The sequence below is a fragment of the Eulemur rufifrons genome, chromosome 21 (assembly GCF_041146395.1).
Source record: "Eulemur rufifrons isolate Redbay chromosome 21, OSU_ERuf_1, whole genome shotgun sequence".
Lineage (NCBI taxonomy): Eukaryota > Metazoa > Chordata > Mammalia > Primates > Lemuridae > Eulemur > Eulemur rufifrons.
Window position 1 is genome coordinate 4,832,279 of NC_091003.1, and position 20,499 is coordinate 4,852,777.

At 47.8% G+C, this 20,499-nt stretch overlaps 1 protein-coding gene across 2 annotated transcripts; it reads left to right on the plus strand.

Moving 5' to 3' along the window:
- The first annotated feature begins 350 nt into the window (after positions 1 to 350).
- RILPL2 (Rab interacting lysosomal protein like 2) lies at positions 351 to 18,957 on the plus strand. 2 transcript variants are annotated; one of them, XM_069497085.1, is made up of 5 exons: positions 351 to 981; positions 6,825 to 6,926; positions 7,633 to 7,784; positions 12,374 to 12,487; positions 18,322 to 18,957. In XM_069497085.1, exons 1-5 carry the CDS (start codon positions 631 to 633, stop codon positions 18,350 to 18,352), a joined length of 750 nt encoding a protein of 249 aa, XP_069353186.1. In that variant the 5' UTR covers positions 351 to 630; the 3' UTR covers positions 18,353 to 18,957. The 2 variants fall into 2 exon arrangements, with proteins under 2 accessions (XP_069353186.1, XP_069353187.1); XM_069497086.1 differs by lacking the exon at positions 6,825 to 6,926 and having other exon boundaries at positions 18,322 to 18,955.
- Positions 18,958 to 20,499: the final 1,542 nt, after the last annotated feature.

Sequence of the window (20,499 nt, forward strand, 5' to 3'; positions counted from 1 at the left end):
TGAAGTCGGATGTCCCAGGTCCTGGTGACAACCTGCCCGGGAGCCTTGCAGAACCCCGAGCGTCCGGACCCGGCGGGCGCTGCCGACAGCAGCTGTTTTCTGTTTTGCTGCCGCCCGCAGAAAACACTCTCCAATAGAGACCCGGATCTTCCATCACGTGCGATCCAAATTCTATGGCTGGAAATCCTGAGTGTAGTAAGGGGAAAAGTTGTGTCGTTTTCGCCCTGTTTCTCCGACTACTCTGGGGAAACTCCGCCCGCGTCTCCACGGACACGCGGCTTCTCCGCTGCGGTCACCAGGGGCGGAGCGCGGCGCGGCCCCTCCTCCCCGGCTCGCAGCGCCCCCGGCGGGGAGCGTCGCCTCCCCGCTGAACTTCTCTGTTCCTCTTCTCGGCTGCCCTCCCTTTCCGTTGTCCCTTAGCGCCCCGAGCCACATCCTGGAGCCCGCCGCCCCGCGCGGCAGCCAGCGGGGACGGTCGCCCGGCGCTCTCCCCGGAGCCCGCGCCTCGCCCGCGCGCACTGGGCGGGCTGCGTCTCGGCCCCCCGAAAGTTTTCGGTGACGGGAGGAAGTTGACCCTTCGGAGCCTCTCGGAGAAAGCAGCCCCGGAGGCTGCGGGGGGTCTGGGTGGCCATGGAGGAGCCCCCTCTGCGAGAGGAAGAAGAAGAGGAGGAGGAGGAGGAGGAGGAAGAGAACGGCGAGAGGGACGAGGCCGGGCCCGAGGGGGCCCTGGGCAAGAGTCCCTTCCGGCTGACCGCCGAGGACGTGTATGACATCTCCTTCGTGGTGGGCCGCGAGCTGATGGCCCTGGGCAGCGACCCCCGGGTGACACAGCTGCAGTTCAAAATCGTGCGCGTCCTGGAGATGCTGGAGACGCTGGTGAGCGAGGGCAACCTGACGGCCGAGGCGCTGCGCATGGAGAGGGACAGCCTCAGGAAGGAGGTGGAAGGGCTGCGGAGAGAGGGCCCGCCGGCTGGCGGGGAGGTGAGCGCGGGAGGGCGGTGCGGGGAGGCGCCCACGGGCAGGGAGGCCCCTTCCCATTCTTGAACATCGAGCCCCTCGAACAAGTCACCGTGAATATCCCATACTCACGTTAGATGCATTATGCGAGTTCATGTTTATTGAGCAATTACTAGGTGCCAGGTTCTACACTGGTGGCCCCGTCATCCTTGACCCTGTCCTAGGGCAGTGGTTCTTAAGCTCCAGCGTGCACTGGTGTCACCTCGAGTGGTCCTTACAACACACACTGCCAGGCCCCAGCCCAGAGTTTCTGACTCAGCGGGTCTGGAGTGAGACTGAGAATCTGCATTTCTAGCGCGTTCCCAAGGTACTGCTATGGGTCCTGGCACTACGCTTTGAGAACCTTTGACCCAGAGTAAGAAACATTTTAACTAAAGAGAAATGAGTGCATATTTCCACGAAAAGACGTGGACAAGGAGATTCACAGTAGCTTTGGTCACAATTGTGCCAAACTGGAAACAATTCAAATGTACCGGAATAGATTTTTTAAATTGTGGTCTATTCCTACAACAGAATACTACACAGCCATGAAGAAGAACAGAGAACTGATACACACAGCAGTGTGCATGGATCTCACAGGCGTTACATGGAGGGAAGGAAGCCAGCACAAAAGAGAACCTACTGTATATTTATATAAAATTCAAGAACAGGCAAAATAATCTTTACTGATAGAAGGCAGAATGGCAGAGGAGGGTGCAGGAGGGAATTTGATGGAGAGCTAGAAACGTCCCACGCCTTAATCAGGGTGTGGTTCTGCAGGTCTATACACATGTTAAAAATCATCAAGCTAAAACCTCAAGATTAGTGCATTTTACTGTATGTATACCACAATTTTACCAAATTGCATTTCACGTCACTATGCAGTATTGATGAAACAAAAGTTTCAAGAAGCGATTTACCCTCACTTGCCACTACTCTACATGATGCACATAGTTTCTTTCCTTTTCTGTTTTTTTAAGAGTTCAGTTTTTTATGGAGTATGTTAGAAAGGAGGTTTAATCAACAAGACCAAAGGCCGTGTCATCATCAGATTCCTCACATTCTTTCTTGGCTTTCACTTCCTTCTCAGCTGGGGAGCAGCTGTGCAGGGGGCAGGACCTCCTGCGGGTGCAGCACCGGCTGCTGCATGGGGCAGGTCCCCCAGCCCCTACATTGCGGATGAGTCTGCTGATGTTGACATTGGCCAGGACCTTCGCAAAACAGCCAGGCCATAAAGGCTCAACATTTGCACCAGCTGCTTGCTTCAGTGAGGGTATCCTCTCCGTCGTGCAGAATGAGGGCTGAGTAGATAGCTGCCACTCGTGGTGCTGGTCGCAGGATGAAGTGAGAGCCTCACCCCAAGGCGGCCTTAGCTTCCTTGGAAGGACTCAGCACCTTGGTGGCAGGTGAGGAAAGGGACCTGTTCTTTTTTTTTTTTTGAGACAGAGTCTCACTTTGTCACCCTGGGTGGAGTGCAGTGGCATCGGCCTAGCTCACAGCAACCTCAAACTCCTGGGTTCAAGCAATCCTCCTGCCTCAGCCTCCCGAGTGGCTGGGATGACAGGTGCAGACCACCGCACCCAGCTAATTTTTCTATTTTTAGTAGAGACAGGGTGTCAGTGTTGCTCAGAGCTGGTCTCGAACTCTCGAACTCAAGTGATCCTCCCGCCTTGGCCTCCCAGAGTGCTAGGATTACAAGTGTGAGCCCCTGTGCCCAGCTGGGACCTATTCTATTTTTATGGGGTTTAAAATTCTTGTTGCAACTCATTAAATTAATTTTAGGACTCACTAGTAGTTCTCCAGCCAAAGTAAAAAAAAAAAAAAAAAAAAAAAAAACTGGTGTAAGTGGACTATCCCCACACCCATTTTACAGAGGCTAAGGTACAGAACAGTTAAGTAATTTGCCTAAGAACTTACAGCAAGTAAGAGGTGAAGTCAGGTTTGGAACTCAGAGACACTAGTGTTAATTAGGCCATCCTAAAATACAGACATTTGTGCTTATGTGTTGTACTGACATTGGATGAGTCACTGACGTATGCTAGGCTCTGGGGCTATGGAGGTCAATTTAATAAGGTCCTCACAGAGCTCACATCTAGTGGCAGAGGCCAGACACACACACCCAGAACCAGAACACAGGTTTGCAAACCAAAAAGTATGCAATAAAAGAACAACAGGAACAGGGTCGCTGAAATTCACATAGAAGTGTGAAGTTTTCCGGTAGCTCCCCTGGTAACTTTCATGTCACCTATTCCTAAGTCACGGTGGTGACAATTGTATTTTTAGATGGGGGTTCTACTTTAGTATCCATCATGTGAGATGGTTAAGTAGGATGATTAGTAGCCTGACTTTTGAAATTCAAGAAAAGTTAAATGACTTGCCCAAGATTGCTTGGCCACGTTCTGTGCTGGTTTTGCCCTCATCTCCAGGCACAGTGACATGAAGGACTGGGAACCTTGTGGTCTGCACAGGGTCTGGGTGATTTCCCAAATGGGGCAAAGTGGACAAGTTATATCAGGCGACAGATGAGATGGCACAATTTCTTCCCAAACCGCAGCCTTGAGAATGGGGGTAGGGAAAAGTATGAATTAAGAGAACAGTTGTTTTTTGTTTTGTTTTGATACAGAGTTTCACTCTGCTGCCCTGGGTAGAGTGTAGTGGCATCATCATAGCTTACTGCGACCTCAAACTCCTGGGCTCAAGCAATCCTCAGCCTCCCGAGTAGTTGGGACTACAGGTGTGCACCATGACACCCAGCTAATTTTTCTATTTTTAGTAGAGACGGGGTCTTGCTCTTGCTCAGGCTGGTTTCCAACTGCTGAGCTCAAGTGATCCTCTCACCTCGGCCTCCCACAGTGCTAGGATTACAGTCATGAGCCACCACTCCCAGACAAGAGAACAGATTTTTAGTGCCACTAGACAGTTTGTAAAAATATGCCTTGTTCTTATTTTCTTTCTTTTTGATTATTTTAAATTATTTTTTAATTGGTGAAATACAAGTAACAGAAACTTTATCATCTTAGGCATTTTCGAGTGTATAGTTCAGCTGCATTAAGTTCCATCAGCACCATCCAGCTCCAGAACTCTTTTACAGGCTCACCCAGCACTTTGGAGGCCAAGGTGGGAGCATCACTTAGAGGCCAGGAGTTGGAGACCAGCCTGGGCAACATAGACGAGACCTTATTTACAAGAAAAAAAAAAAACTTAGCTGGGTCTGGTGATGCATACCTGTAGTCCCAGCTACTCGGGAGGGTGAGGCAGATCACCTGAGTCCTGGAGTCAAGCTCCAGCCAGGGCAACAGGGTGAGACCTTGTCTCTAAAAAACAAACAAACAAAAAACCGAAAACTTCAAACTCTACCTATTAAACAACAACTCCCCACTTCTCCTACCTGCAGTCCCTGGTAACTACTGTTCTACTTTCTATATCTATGAATTTACCTACTCTAGTGACTAGTGACTTCATCTACGTGGAATCATATTTGTTCTTATGTGACTGGCTTATTTCACTTTGCATAATGTCCTCAAGGTTCATTCACGTGGCATGTGTCAGAATTTCCTTTGTAAGGCTGAATAATATTTCTTGAATGTATATACCATATTTTGTTTATCCATTCATCTGTTGATGGACACTTGGGTTGCTTCCACCCTTGGCTGTTGTAAATAGAGCTGCGATGAACATGAGTGTACAAATATATCTCCTGGAGTCCTGCTTTCAGTGCTTTTGGATATACACCCAGAATTGAAATGGCTGGACCAAATGGTAATTCTATTTTTAATTTTTTAAGGAACTGCCGTACTGTTTTCCATGGTGACTGCACCATTTTACATTGCTATGAACTGTCACAAGGGTCCCAGTTTCTCCACATCCCCTACAACACTTGTTATTTTCTTTTTTTTTCCTGACAGTAGCCATCCTAATGAGTGTAAGGTATTTTTTTTCTTTCTTTTTTTAAAAATGTAAGTTCAAACTTCAAAGGTACAAAATGTTTGCCTTGAAAAATCTCTCTCCTCATCTCTCCCCACCCCAGCCACCCAATTCCTCTCTCTGGAAAAGAAAAATTTTTATTTTATTTTATTTTATTGTTTATTTATTTATTTTATTTTTAATTATTATGGGTATATAATAGCTGTAGATTAGAAAACATTTAAATGACCGATTTCTTGTGTATCCTTCCAGAGATACTGTATGCAAACACGAGCAGATATGACTATAATTTTCCCTTTTTTTACACAAATGGTATTATATATACTGTTCTGCCTCTTGTTTACTTTCAATTAACATATCTTAAAAGTTGTACCAAATAAGAACATAAAGAGCTTCCTTGTTTTTTAATGGCTCTCAAAAAATTGCATTGTATGGTATTACCAGTTGTTCAGTCTGAGGATTCTATACCTGGTGTTCACGGATTCACCAAGGGGACCATGATTCAAATTCAAGAGGTCCATGAACGTGTGTGGGGAAAAAAAACCTTCATTTTTTTTTTTTTTTTTTTTGAGACAGAGTCTCACTCTGTTGCCCGGGCTAGAGTGAGTGCTGTGGCGTCAGCCTAGCTCACAGCAACCTCAAACTCCTGAGCTCAAGGGATCCTCCTGTCTCAGCCTCCCGAGTAGCTGGGACTACAGGCATGTGCCACCATGCCCGGCTAATTTTTTCTATATATATTTTTAGCTGTCCATATAATTTCTTTCTATTTTTAGTAGAGATGGGGTCTCGCTCTTGCTCAGGCTGGTCTCGAACTCCTGAGCTCAAACGATCCGCCCACCTCGGCCTCCCAGAGTGCTAGGATTACAGGCGTGAGCCACCGTGCCCGGCCAAAACCTTCATTTTAATTGTCACTAACCTCCAAAGGAAATTTATCATTTTCTTCAATTTTGAGTGTCAGATAACAAATCTCAGTTGTAGGAGCAGTGCCTGAAGTACCAGCAATAGAAAGCACATCTATTGTCACATGTTGTACTGCACGACAGCATAGCACATAGCTCAAAACTTTGTTCAGTATTTTCTTAAACTTATGGCCAGGTTGTGTTATTTAATAAAGATGCAGCGCTATTCGTCATACATTTGCTTTAAAAATATTTTGATAACTGTGTGTCAGCTTCATTGGTGTCCTTATAATATATTTTGTTTTATACATTTACAACATCACTCCGGGAAGGGATCCACATGGGCTTCGCCAGGCTCCCAGAAGGGCCCATGGCACCAAGAAAGGTTAACAATCTCTGCTTTAAGCAGTTTCCTACCGAGACATTTCTTTCGCAATCATTTCCTCTTGCCGCATGCAACAATGAATCACCCTGACGTATGCTGTTCCGCCCCTGAGAGGTCAATACCTAGAGGAAATAGATCCTCACCGGGTGGAAGGAAAGGTGCGTCTGAAATTTTGATAAGTGCAGTATTGCCACATTACACTGTAAAAGGTTAAGGAGATCTGGTGCCCTTGGTTATCAGCACAAGTGCCTGTTTCCCCAGAGTCTTTACAACACACAGTGAAATCTGCACCAACAGTGTTTTCAAATGTGCAGACCTTTGTCCGTCTGCTGGGTGAAACATGGTCACTCACTATTCACTGTTGCATTTCTTTGTTTGTTTGTCTTTTCAGAGACAGGATCTTGCTATGTTGTCCAGGCTGGACTTGAACTCCTGGGCTCAGGTGATACTCTCACCTCAGCCTCCTGCATGGCTGGGACTCACTAGTGCATTTCTCTTGATAGTGTGCCTCATTCTCTTTATTACCTATAGAATATTCCAGAGTGTGACTGTGCCTTAGTTGATTTAATTAGACTTTTTGTTTATTTCATTTTGTTTGTCTTTTTCTTTTTCTGAGACAGGGTCTCACTCTGTTGCCCTGGCTAGAGTGTAGTGGTGTCATCGTAGCTCACTGCAACCTCAAACTCCTGGGCTCAAGAGATCCTCCTGCCTCAGCCTCCCAGGTAGCTACGACTACAGGCACGAGCCACGACATCCAGCTAATTTTTTCTGTTTTTTAGTCGAGACAGAGTTTCGCTCTTGCTCAGGCTGGTCTCGAACTCCTGATTTCAAATGATCCTCCCGCCTTGGCCTCCAGAATGCTAGGATTACAAGCACGAGCCACCACGCCCAGCCTTCTACTCTTATTGATTGGCATTCTGCTGTCAAGTACAGGGTCTCCCTCTCCCCATTAATTAATTAACTTTTATTGTATTTATTTATTAGGGACTGAGTCTCGTTCTGTTAATTTTTATTTTTGTACTTTAAATATGGACTCTGACTTATTTTATTTAATATATTATTTAATATTGATTCCTGTTATTAATTTTGATACTCCAGTTGTTCTCAGTTCAGCCAGTAGGAGCTCCTTCAAACTGTGTCATTTTTATCTGTGTCCGTTTCTCCCATGGCGACATGTCTTGGGTTCGGTGTGTACTTTCTCTGCTCCAGTCCTGGAATCAGCTGTTCTCCGAGGAGCCTGGTTCTCTTCTCGGAGAAGGGAACTCACGACTTTTGCTTCTTTACCATTGTCCAAGCACTTCCAACGGGCAACGTCTCAGCTCACAGGGTCCCTGGGAGCCACCAAACCACAGAACTTTCCATGCTGGGGCGGGTGGACAGTCCACGTCCCCTTGAGGGAAACAGTATCAGTGGCGTCTTTTCTTACAGGCAAACCTGGGACCAGACAAAATGGTGGTTGACCTGGCAGATCCCAACCGGCCCCGCTTCACGCTGCAGGAGCTGCGGGACGTGCTGCAGGAACGCAACAAACTCAAGTCGCAGCTCCTGGTGGCGCAGGAGGAGCTGCAGTGCTACAAGAGGTGGGCGCCACTGCCTCGAGGGTCCCACGCCACAGAGCCAGTCCCGGCCCGCAGGTCCCTGCTAGGTTATGTAGTGGCTCTTACGTTCATTCATCCAATTTGTTGGAGACCTACTATGTGACGGACACTGTTCCAGGCACTGGGGTACAGCAGAGACCAAAACAGAGGAAGTGAGTCCATGCCAGTCCATCAAGGGAGACAGGCAAGCCCGAAATAAACACACAGGATAATGTGGCAAGTGCTCTAAAGCAGTGGTCCCCAGCTTTGGCACCAGGGACTGGTTTCATGGAAAACAATTTTTCCACACATGGTGGGGGTGGATAAGTAAGAGGGGATTGTGGTGTGATGGTTTCGGATGATTTAAGTGCATTACATTTACTGTGCAGTCAAACCTCTCTGCTAATGATAATCTGTATTTGCAGCCGTTCCCCAGCGCTAGCATCACCGACTCAGCTCCACCTCAGATCATCAGGCATCAGATTCTCGTAAGGAGTTTGCAACCTAGACCCCTCGCATGTGCAGTTAACAGTAGGGTTCGTGCTCCTGTAAGAATCAAAAGCCGCTGCTGATCTGACGGGAGGTGGAGCTTATGCAGTGATGGGAGCGACGGGGAGCGGCTGTCAATACAGATGAAGCTTCTCTCGCTGGCTCTCCACTCACCTCCTGCTGTGCAGCCAGGCTCCTAACAGGCCCGGGACTGGTACTGCCCCACAGCCCGGGAGCAGCTCTAAAGGATGCACAACAAATGCCATAGCGGGCGGAGACGTGGGAGCGGCAGGGGCCTGTTTAGATGGGGTGGTCAGGGAAGACCCCTCTCAGGGGAAAGGCAAGAAGAAGGCAGCCATGTAAAGATCTAGAAAGGCAAAAATGGAGCAGGAAGTGCAGAGGCCCTGAGGTGGGAAGTAGCGTGGTGGCCAATTTAAAGGGGACAAACAGGGTGGAACCGGAACGCAAGGTAGAAGATGATCGGAAAGACACTGGGGATGTATGCCTCGGCCATGGGAAGGAGCTTCAATTTTATTGCAAGTGTAATGGGAAGTCACTGGGAAGTTTTGATCAAGGGAATGACAAGATCTGATTTACTGTTTTAAGAGATCAGGATGGTGATTTTGATAACTGAACTGCTTGGTTATGGAAGAGAATGTCCTTGTTCTTTGCAAATACACTCTGAAGTATTGGGCAGTAAAGGGGTAACATGACTCTTACTCTCTAGTGGTTCAGAAAGAAGATGGATGGACAGATGGACAGGTGGGTAGATGGATGGATAGATGGATGGATTCATGGACAGATGGATAAATAGTTAGGGAATCTGGGTAAAGGGTATATGGTAAGTCCTTGCACTAATCTCATAACTTCTCTGTTAGGTTTGAAATTATATAAAAATTAAAAGTTAAGGAAGACCACAGTGGTCCTGTGTAGAGAATGAATCGTAGGACAAGCACGAGAGGCGGTAAGGAAGCTGGTGTCATATCCAGTTTGGAATTTGCCGTTTCCTTTTGTGCTACCACATGTTTTCCTTTATGTTGGTATTTATTGAAAAGGGGACTCTGTGGGCGAATAATTCTGGGAAACGCTGAGTTAAACAAAGCACGTTTCCTTACAGGCAGGGGAAGGAAGGACCAAGCGAATACAAACGCAGCACCCGCTAGTATTTGCTAATACCCACCGTGTCCCAGGGACTGCGCTAAGTGTATCCCAGGCATCATTTCTGTTAGTGCTCACGGCAAGACTGAGTTGAGGTGTTGTTACCGTCATGGTGAGCTGAGGTCCAGAGAGGCTGGTACCTGCTTAAAGCCATGGTGGCAGTGGTGGGGACGTGACCTCAGACAGACATCAGTCTGTGTTTTTAATTAGCTTGCCACATTTGGACCCTGAAAGTTTGGAATTAAGTACATACCCTGATCAAAAACAAAACAAAAAGCCCAAGTGGTATTCTTCTTCAAATTCCTTCCACGTGGCATCTTTAAGAGAGCAGTAATAAGTAGACAGGTTCTGAGAAGCCAAATCCAAGAAGGCTGATTCTGCCAACAGGAATTTACTGTCTCCCGTCTGCTGAGGTTGGAACCATGTTGATGGAAAGACCTGTCTTCATCTCATTTAGTAAGCAGTTCAGACATAGGTAGTTAAAAAGGAACTGCTAAGCTGCCGGGGCCGGGAGCAGCTTGTTAGCGAACAAAACAACACACTTTGTTTCTAGTTTTGCATTCCCGGAGAACAAGAGATGTGCACTTCCCATCTGGCACCAGTTTCTAGCGTTACGTATTCCGGAGGAACCAGCGTGCCAGCTGAGACGTTCTCATGGCAACTGCATCAATTTGCAGGTCCAAACTCAGACTGAAAATATACGGATAATAATTTGTAATTACAGAGAGCTATGACGGGTTGTTTCCAAAGGCGGCCATGACAATATTCCCCACCCTGGGTGCCTTTTGCAAAGAGACTTTGCCACTCCTCTCATCAAGAGGTGGACCCTTGCAACTGGGAGCACAGGGACTGAAAATTTTTTTAAAAAAAGAAAAAAAAAGAGGTAGAGTCTATTTTCCCTCTCCTTGAATCTGAGCTGGCCCTATGACTTGTTGACCAATGGAACAGGATGTAAGCTTCCTAGAGTAAGGATTTAAGAGGCCTTGCAGCTTCCATTTTTGTGCTCTTGGAATGTGACTTGAGTCCACCATGCTGTGAGGAAGCTCAAGGTAGTCAGTCACATGGAGAAGTTACATGAAGGAAAACAGAGGTGCCTCTGCTGACAGCCCAGCTGTGCCCAGCCCCCATCCAGTCCCCTAACTGAATGCAGCCAAGTGAGAAGCTCAGACCAGTCCACCTGGAGGACCACAAAGCCAACCGTAAGAAGTCAGGTGCAGTGTTGCACACTTGTAGTTCCAGCCACTCAGGAGGCTAAGGCAGGAGGTTCTCTTGAGCCCAGGAGTTTGAGGCTGCTGTGAGCTATGATTGCACCACTATACTCCAGCTTAGGCAACAGAGCAAGACCTTGTCTCATAAAAAAACAAAACAAAACAAAACAAAAAAAACGAAGAAATAGAGTCATCGTGGTGAGAGATCGTAAGTCAATTGGTTTTAAGTCACCAAGTTTTATTTATGTAATAGTAGATAATGGAAAAAGGGAATTTTAGATGTTGTTTCTTGTTAAATATTCATATTATCATAATAAAGATCCACAATAAAATATAAATAATACATTATTTAATAATAAAAATTAACATAAATATTAGTATTATTATCAAATAAGAGCCCACTCTTTGGAAAACCCTTTTGTGAAGAAGGAAGAAGTATGATTTGCCCTCTGACACTCACACTGAAAGAGGTGTCTTAGCATGGCTCACCCCAACAAAACACCACAGACTGCGTGGCTTCCACAACAGAAATTTCTTTCCTCACAGTTCTAGAGGCTGAAAGTCCAAGATCAAGAGCCAGGAGAGAAAGAGAGAGAAAGACAGAGATCCCACCTTGATGGCCTCATTTAAACCTAACTATCTCCCAAAGGTCCCATCACCAAATAGGATCATAGTGGGGGTTAGGGCATCGACATATAAATTTGAAGGAGACACAATTCAGTCCAGACCAAGAGAGAAACACTAGGAGCATAAATTTACCAGTTGGCACCATAACAAAAGACCTAAGTGCATATAATGAGCTGTCCTGTGTCATACATTGAAATGTTTCCTTTTGGTCAGGCTTCTTTTGGTTGCAAGTGACAGAAATCCAATTTAAACTAGCTTAAACACAAAATCACCTGGTTGCGAAGGATCCCGGCATAGCTCTCTCTCAGAAATAAAAATTGCAATAAGGCCTCAGGGCTGGAGTCAGGGACTCAGAGCCTCTTGTTCTCTTTGCTTCTCTTTGTTTCTTGGCCTCCTTATCTCGTATTGCAGACAGGCCTTCTCTGAATCTTAGGAAACAGACTTCTAGCAACCCCAGGGGAGTCAGTGAGAGAAAACAGGCTTCGTCCAACTTCCACACATCAAGTCTGGGCAGATACGCTGACCCTCATTGGGCCAGACCTCAGGGTCACCTGACCTCAGTATCTTATCAATCAATATCAATCTAGCTCTTATCACCATCTGACTTACGATTTATACTTTTATTTTGCTTATTTTTCTTTATTTATTTACTGTTTCTTTTTCCACTGGAATATAAATTGAATGAAAGAAGATGTTTTGTTCAGACTATATCTATAATACTTTGGTACAGAAGGTAGCTTAATAAATATTTGTTGAATGAATGAATAAGTGAGTGTCAGGCACCATGTATTATCTCATTTAACCCCCCAATACTAGGAGGTAGGTGCTATTATTATCCTTATTTTCTAAGAAACCAAGAGTTAATTTAGAGAATATATGGTGCCATATTCCTAGGAAGTAAAGAAGCTTGAAGTACTAGCCAATGCAATTAGACAAGAGGAAGGAAATAGGCATCAAATTGGGAAGGTAGACGGAAGATTCTCTGCCTCCAATGTTTTCAATCATAATATTATTAACATAATAATAATTATTGAGACCCTTTATTTTCAAAGCTGCACAGATAAGAGGTCTGCAGTAAAACAACGCATTTATTTGTCCTCTTTTTCCCAGTGGCCTGTTTCCACCAAGAGAAGGCCCAGGAGGAGGAAGAGAAAAAGATGCTCTGGTTACCAGGGCCAGCAATGCTGACAGGAACAAGGAGGAGAAGACAATCATAAAGAAGCTGTAAGTCACCTTGCTGTCCCTGTTGCCACTAAATAATTGCTAAAGGAAGTAGTAAGGGGCAAGGGGAGCTTCTCAAGGCAGGGAGGCCCTGCCGTCTCCTGGTGGGACTCCTGTAGCTAATTCGAAAAGTCAGTGCTTCTGGGCCTTTAGGCTAAGACCAAGTGAAAACTCAATGCCAGTGTATTACAATTATTATTAATATTTTTTGAGACAAGGTCTTGCTCTGTCACCTGGGCTAGAGTGCAGTGGCATCATCATAGCTCACTGCAACCTTAAACTCCTAGGTTCAAATGATCCTCCTTACCTCAGCCTCCTGAGTAGCTGGGGCTACAGGTGCACACCACTATGCCCAGCTAATTTTTCTATTTTTTGTAGAGATGGGATCTCACTCTTATTCAGGCTGGCCTCAAACTCCTGGCCTCAAGCGATGCTCCTGCCTCAGCCTCCCAAAGTGTTAGGATTATAGGAGTGAGCCACCACACCCAGCTGGTGTATTATAATAATATCTGCCAAACAGTAATCTGAGTACTTGACATATATTAATTCCATTGACTCATCACAACAACCCTAAAAGGTAGGAACTATTATTATCCCCATTTTACAGATGGAGAAATAGATACCAAGAGATGAGGTAATTTGCCCGAGGTCGCACAGATAGTAGAGTGCAATCAGGATTTGAAGCCAAGGAAGTCTGGCTTCTATATTCTACTGACTCCCCATGATATAATAACAATAACCAAAATAGTAATATTATTATACCAAAAAGAAAAATGATAAAAATTATTGTAGCTTAGGGGGGAATGTTTGATCACCTCTCTTACGTCCAATTTTAGAACCAATCAAGAAAGCTAGAGTGTCCAAGAATCAGCTTTGTTACTGGGAAAGCAGGTTTGGAGAACGAAGCCTGGACTTGGCGCTCAAATGGGACTTCCTACTCCTTCCCCTCCAAAGGGAATGACCCAGGCCTTCATTCTCAGGGCCAGGGGCTGGGGGAGGCGGCGGGGGCAGGAGCAGAGGGGAGGACACCTGTGGCCCAGCAGCAGCAGCAGCTCAGGAAGGAGGAGCCAAAGGGAGAGGAGGCTGTGTGTGCAGCTTGTCGGAGAGCAGAGTCACAATTCTTCCCGTGGGGGCAGTGGTTCATGTGGGGTCAGTATGGCAGGCGGGGAAATAGCAGATTTCTTCCCAATATTACCCAGAGGCTGTAGGTTTTGCCTTGATGGGATGAAGTAGGGCTGGGGAAGGGAAAAGATAAATCCCCCTACTGAAGAGTCATCATAATTCCCACTTAATGAGCATCTACTATGTGCTAGACACTGAGCTAGTTTGCAAGGAGATCTGATATGTGCCGCCTCAGTTGCCGGGTGTCACAATAATTAGATGCAGCTTTCTTCCACCCCACGCTGCGGCAAGCAGTCTGGCTGCCTTGGTTGCTTGAGAAAGTCTGTCCTGGTAACAGCTGACCAGCGTCTGGTCTCCTAGATGGAAACTGAGACTCAGCTTAAATCAGGGGTCTCAACCTCCAGTGCCTACAGGGGCCCGGTCCTTCATGCAGATGAGTGATGGGGATGTGGGGTGGGGCGGAGGCCATTTGTCCCCCAGCTCTGTCTAGCCAAGGGATAACATGCTGCCAGAGCTTCTGATTCTTGAGAGAAGCCAAGAAACCAGATTTGTTCATGGAATCTGATTTTCAAGTGCTGGCAAATAATTTAAGTTCAAACATAAATATCACACGATCCAAATGAACCCCCCCTGGAGGCTGCATCGGGGCCCCGGCTGCCTGGCCGCCACCTCCGCTCTCGCCCTGTTCCTCCTGCCTCCGAGGGAGGGCTGCTTGGCAGATGGCTGAGAGCACCTGGGTTTTTTCCATTCATCTGGTCGTGAGTCAGTCAACAAACCCTCACTGAGTGTGGATGGTGTGCCAGGTGTCATGCCGGGCGCCGGGGAAGAGGCAATGACCTGTTTCACAAGGGCTTTGTTGGCTTCCATTTCACAGGGAAATGTTTCTGAGGGATCAGAGATTCTGAGTTACCTTCCAGGGCAGATTTAAGACAGATGCCTTTGTTTCAAGAGAGAAGAGAAAAAAAAATTTTTTTTTGAACCTCAGAAACAGGGTTGAGTTCACGATTCCCAGCTCATGGCACGTGACCTTCATCGTTAGTGCAAAACCTCTTTCTTCTTGGTTGTTATTCATTCCCTTTTATCCCCTGATCCATTCTGCTTCCCAGCTCCCTCCCCCCAGCCATTCTAACATGGCATTTAAAGTGTATCTTTTTAGTTGAATGCATTCTAATAAGTATATGTTATTCTGTGTGGATATGTGTGTTTTTAATACATAACTGATATTTTAACACCTCATTCTGTTTGCTACTGGTTTTTTTTTTAACTACTAAACACTTTTTTTTATTAAGCACCCATATGTGTGTGGTTTTTAATGTTAATAGTGTATTTTATCAACTGAACATATCCAAAATCACTATCATTTCAACATGTGATCACTATAAACGTTATTATGATTATTGCCATTTTTTTTTTTAGAGACAGGGTCTTGCTCTGTTGCCCAGGCTTGACGGCAGTGGCATGATCATAGCTCATTGCAGCCTCCAACTCCTGGGCTCAAGTGATCCTCCTGTCTCAGCCTCCCAAGTAGCTGGGACTACAAGTGCGCACCACGATGCCCAGCCAATTTTTCTATTTTTAGTAGAGACGGGGTTTCAGTCTTGCTCAGGCAGGTCTCGAACTCCTGAGCTCAATGATCCTCCCTCCTCGGCCTCCCAGAGTGCTAGGATTACAGGCGTGAGCCACTGTGCCCGGCCTTACTTGTTCCTTCTAACCCCAGGAAAATACTCCCTCTCCCTGGGGGCTGGGAGGGTCCCGGGTTGTCTTCACGCTCATCCATGTCCTCTTGTGGACCTGCGTGTGACCTTCCTAGAGTTATATACTCAGGGGAGAAACTTCTGGGTCACGGGCTGTATCAGCCAGGAGTGTGGCAAAAACAAATGGCACAGTTAAACGGGGTTGGGGGGGCGCAAAGAGGTTCAAGGAAGGGACATTGTACAGACGTGTGAGCAGGGTTAAGGGGGCCAGCAAGAGATGAGATGCACCCGGGGCTGGCAGCAGAGGGGAGACGTTACTACCCCTTAGGCCTGAAGGGGCAAGGGGCGGGCACCGTGGGGGCAAGAGGGAAGTGAGACAGTGTGGCCTCCAGCAGAGGAACACAGCAGTGCTCCAACAAGGCCAGGCATGGAGGGAGCAATCCGGGGAATAAAAACTCCCAAAATGCTTCGTTTTGCCGGGACTGAGCTCAACCAGCAGCCAGAGCACGAAGGAGCTTGTTGATACAGTCCACGGAGCTGAGGGCAGGGGAGGGACAGACGGGCAAACGGCCCATGGAGTATACACAGGCTTTCTGAAACGGCCACTTAAAAACTGCTTTGTTTTGCTGGGCACAGTGGCTCATGCCTGTAATCCCAGTGCTTTGGGAGGCCAAGGTGGGAGGATCACTGGAGCCCAGGAGTTCGAGGCTGCAGTGACCTATGATCACACCGCTGTACTCCAGCCCTGGCGACGGAGCGAGACCCTGTCTCTAAAAATAAAATGTAAAATGAATTAAAAACCAAAAAAAACTGCTTTGTTAGGCAAGACCACCTGAAACCAGTTTATTCATTCAACAACTATCGTGCCAGGCATTGTTCTAGGAGCTGCGGAATCAGCAGTGAACAAGACTAAGTCCCACATGGGGCTTATGTTCTAGCGCGAGAGTAAGAGAGTGAACAGCTGAAGACATAAATTAGCAGGATAATTTTAGACAGCCCTGAGCACTATGAAGACAGTTAAATAGGGTCCTGAGAGAGAGAAAGATAGGGGAGTAGTTTAGATTAGGGGAGTCCTGGAAGGCTTCTGTGGGGAGATGACATTCGAACAGAGACCTGAAGGACAATAAAAACCTGAAGGAAGAGTGTTCCTGGCAGAGACAGGGGGGTGAAGGCCTGAGGCTGGAGGTGGCTCACAGGACAGATCACGCTTGCAGGGACAGGGAGGAGAGTGGAGGTGAGGGTGGACAGGTAGAAGGGGCCACATCACCCAGGGCCACATGGGTCCCGGTGAGGACTTCAGGTTTTATTCTAAGTGCATCGGGAAGGCATTGGAGGGTTTTAAGCTGACCAGATCTACACATAACTCACTGGCTCCGGCTGCTCTGTGGAGGAGGCCGGAGGAGCAGGGGAAACTTTCTCCCCCAAGGAAGGGTCTGGCAGTGTCGTTTAGGATTCTCACTGGCTGAGTATCTTGTCGTAAATAAGGCTTCCGGAAGGTATAAACCAGTTTCTTTCCGCCTCCTCCTAGGGGAGTTCTTTGGGTCACTTAATAGGAATTTGAGCCTAATATGGCAAAAATAAAATGTTCTGTGCATGTACCGGCCTAAGGGCATGTGTTTAATGAGCGTGAGGCCACACTTCCTTGGTCAGATAAGCTTATTTTGCTAATGGGAATGAATGAATGAGTTTCTGAAGAAGTAGGTCATGCTGAGAAGGATTTTTGTTTTTATCCTGAGGACAGTGGGAGCCGTGGAAGGGTTTAAGAGGAGGAATGACTGTCACTTCTGCACTGTGGCCGGGTCATTCTGGCTGCCGTGTGAACGGCTGGCAGGGGGTGACGGAGAGGTGGCTGTTCTCCCTGTGAAGTGGCTGGGGCTGGGGGTGGCAGTGGAGGAGATGAGAAGTGGTGGGATTAGGAACATATTTGGGGTGCGATGACTAAAACACGGCAGATGGAGGGAGGAGTGGAGAACAACTCCCAGGTTTCTGGCATGAGTGCCTGGGTGGGGGTGATATCATTTCCTGAGACAGGAAACAGGGTGGGGTGGGGTGGGGGGACTGTGTGCAGGTTCAGAGGGACAATGGCTGGGCAGGCCTGTGTCCGCACGCTGGTCAGGGCTTGCCCCAGCCATCCCTGGGACAAGCTGCTGGGGACACCTGGGAGTTTGTTTCTGAGGGGAAGCAAGAGCTCAGGTCCCCGTGAGTGATGTTTCACACCCCCGTGACTGTGGCTCTTTCTCATGACTGGAGATAGTGCTGGACTCTAGGACACTGTGCTTCCTTTTCAAAACTTTGCATATTTTGGTAGTTGATATTTTGCATATCTTGGTCATTTGGTCTTCATGTCTCAGGGAATAGCTTTATGTGTCTTATCAGTTTTATCCAAGAATGCATGTGTTCATCATTCACTGCAAAGATCTGTTTTATAATCGTAGGTAATGTCAAGAAGTTATCTCTTCCTCCACAATAAAACCTCCTAAAATTATTATTATTATTTTTGAGACAGAGTCTTGCCCTGTTGCCCGGGTTAAAGTGAAGTGATGTCATCATTGCTCACTGCAACCTCAAACTCCTGGGCTCAAGCAATCTTCCCATCTCAGCCTCCCAAGTAGCTGGGACTACAGGTGTGCACCATCATGCCCAGCTAAAAACCTCCTAAACTTAAAAAACAAAAGTGCTGGACACCATCTCACAGTACAGCACAGTGGTTAAGAGTGTGGCTCTGGGCCCAACTCCTGGCTCCACAGCTACTGTGTTGACCTTGGGCCTGTTACTTAACCTCCTAGGACCTCAGTTTGCCCATCTATAAAATGGGGATATTAATGGTCCTTCCTGCAGAGTTCTTATGAGTGTGAAATGAGCCAATCGATGCGGAGCACCTTGAACAGCAGCTATCCCATAATAAGCCCGGAACACTTTCTTGAGTCAACGGCCCGCAAGAGCTGGTTGCAGATTTTGCAGGGGTTTCTGCGCCCCTTCCTCATTCCCTCTGCTTATTCTGACCCCTCTCTCTCCACCCAGGTTCTTTTTCCGGTCGGGGAAGCACACCTAGATCAAAGGCCGTGACTAAGGCAGCGCTGCCAGCCTCTGGGAGACAACCTGCCAGACGCCTTGTTAAAGCTGTCCCTGTGCCACACGGACATTGCTCATCTGCTCCCGCCTCACGGCACATGGAGGAGGGAGGAGATGAAGGTCCCTTGGGATCACTTTCTCCCTGGCCGCAGAACTGGACGCCCTCGAAGGTGTGGCCAGGGCTCGAGTGAAGCAGCACAAAGAATCAAGAAAGCACAAGGAATGTGCGCGGGGCCCACCTCCTGCTCCCACTTCAACGCGCCTAGCTGCAGACGTGTGTGTGTGTGTGTGTGTGTGTGTGTGTGTTCTACCGACCTTCCCCCCGGGGGGCGACCCTGGTCTTTCACATGTAGCAGCAAGGAGAAGAGAAAGCAGGAAAACATGACATTGATAGCCCAGTGGTGACTTCACTGACACTGAGTGAATATTTGATTTAGCAACCACAACTTTCTTTAGGTGATTTTTGTATTAAAGTAAAATGACTTTTATACTTTCTGTATGTGTTTGGAGAGGTCTCAGAGTTAAGATGTGTATGTGGGGAGCTGCGTGTGCGTGTATGGTGCATGTACACAGTCCACTGGATCTGAGGGACGCGCCACTTTGTGTCTCTGTAATGCTGCAAATTAGAACTTTAAGATGCTATTGATTGTAAGGCTCACGCTGATTTCAGAGATGTCAAGATGTAAAGAAATGTGCATTTAGGAATCAGTGAGATATGGTAGAGAGGGGGTGGCTGCACCTCGCAAAGAAACTACCGAGGCTGCTGAGCACAGTCCCGGAGGCCGCCTTCTCAGTCAGTCACGCGGGCTCACCCAGCACGTTATGCCTGCTCTGAGGATTTTCCCATTTGTTCCTTGTGACAGCTCAGTGAGATGGGGACTGGTACTGAGCTCCCCCCCGCCCCCAGTTTACAGGTTGGAAACTGAGGCTCTGGAAGGTCTAAGTATCTTACTCGAGATCACGTAGCTAGGAAGCAGCTACCCCGGTGCAAATGCAGGCCTGGTGCCAAGACCGGTCTCCTAGCTGCGAAGCTCCACACGCCCGGTATCCGAAAAGTGCTGATTAGTATCAGTGACCACAACTCCCTGCACGCCTCGCCTGCACCATCTTAAGGACCTTCCCCATGTCCTCTCACCGTACCCCTATGAGATGGGATTTTTATCATTGTTCTCACGGTACACCCAGGGAGGTTAAAGCACAATGGGTGAAAGGACTTGTCCAAGGTCCCCAGCTAGAAAGTAGAAGCAGCAGAACTTGAACCCCGGTAACCACTGGGTAACTGTCACCACTACAGCGCTGTAACCACTCCACCTCCCACAAAGTCAGCGGTGTCTCTTGCCACCCCGACAGGGTCGTGTGGACAGGGTCTCCTGATCCCAGCACCCTGCATGACGCAGCAACTCTGTTGGGTGTCCCCCTCCCCTTAACTGGGGGAGGGAGGAGAACGTTTCTGCATCTTGGAGGTGAGAGCCAACCTAGCAGACAAATCTATGCACCCTGACTCCAAACCACACGCAGAAGCCACACCAACAGCAGTGGGATCACAGCACAGTGTTCTAGAGCGGGGAGGGCTGCAACCTTGGCCGGGCTGCAGAGCAGGGGACGCTCCTGGGTCAGTCTCCACGGCACCAGCCTTACATCCCAGAGCCCCAGCTGTGGCAGCTGACGGCCCTGCTCCTGAGCCAGTCTTGCTTCAGTGTCTCCACCTACAGGGGGCAGGATGCCATAAAGTCTAGAAGCTGAAGGAAGATTACTGTGCATTACTATCTATAAGCCATTTACATGTATCTCCTGGATTTCCAGACTCAGGAGGCACCCTGTATAAATGCTCACATGCCCCCTGTTCCCTCGGGATGGTCACGGTGAGAGCACCTGCTCAGAAACGTCAAGACAAGACAGCCCCCGGTGGCTCTGGTACCCTGGGAGAGACTCAAAAAAGTTACAGCAAGAAATGCTTAGAGTGCAGCTCTTGCTAAAACCAGACGCTGGGGCGTGGGCATCCTGTGAAGTGCGTGCTGGGAGCATTTCTCCTAGAGACGGGCCCGCTTAGCTGTGGTGCCGGGTGGGCTCCGGCCATGGCGGGATTCCAACTACACACCCTGCAGGGGGAGGAACAAGCTTAGAAGC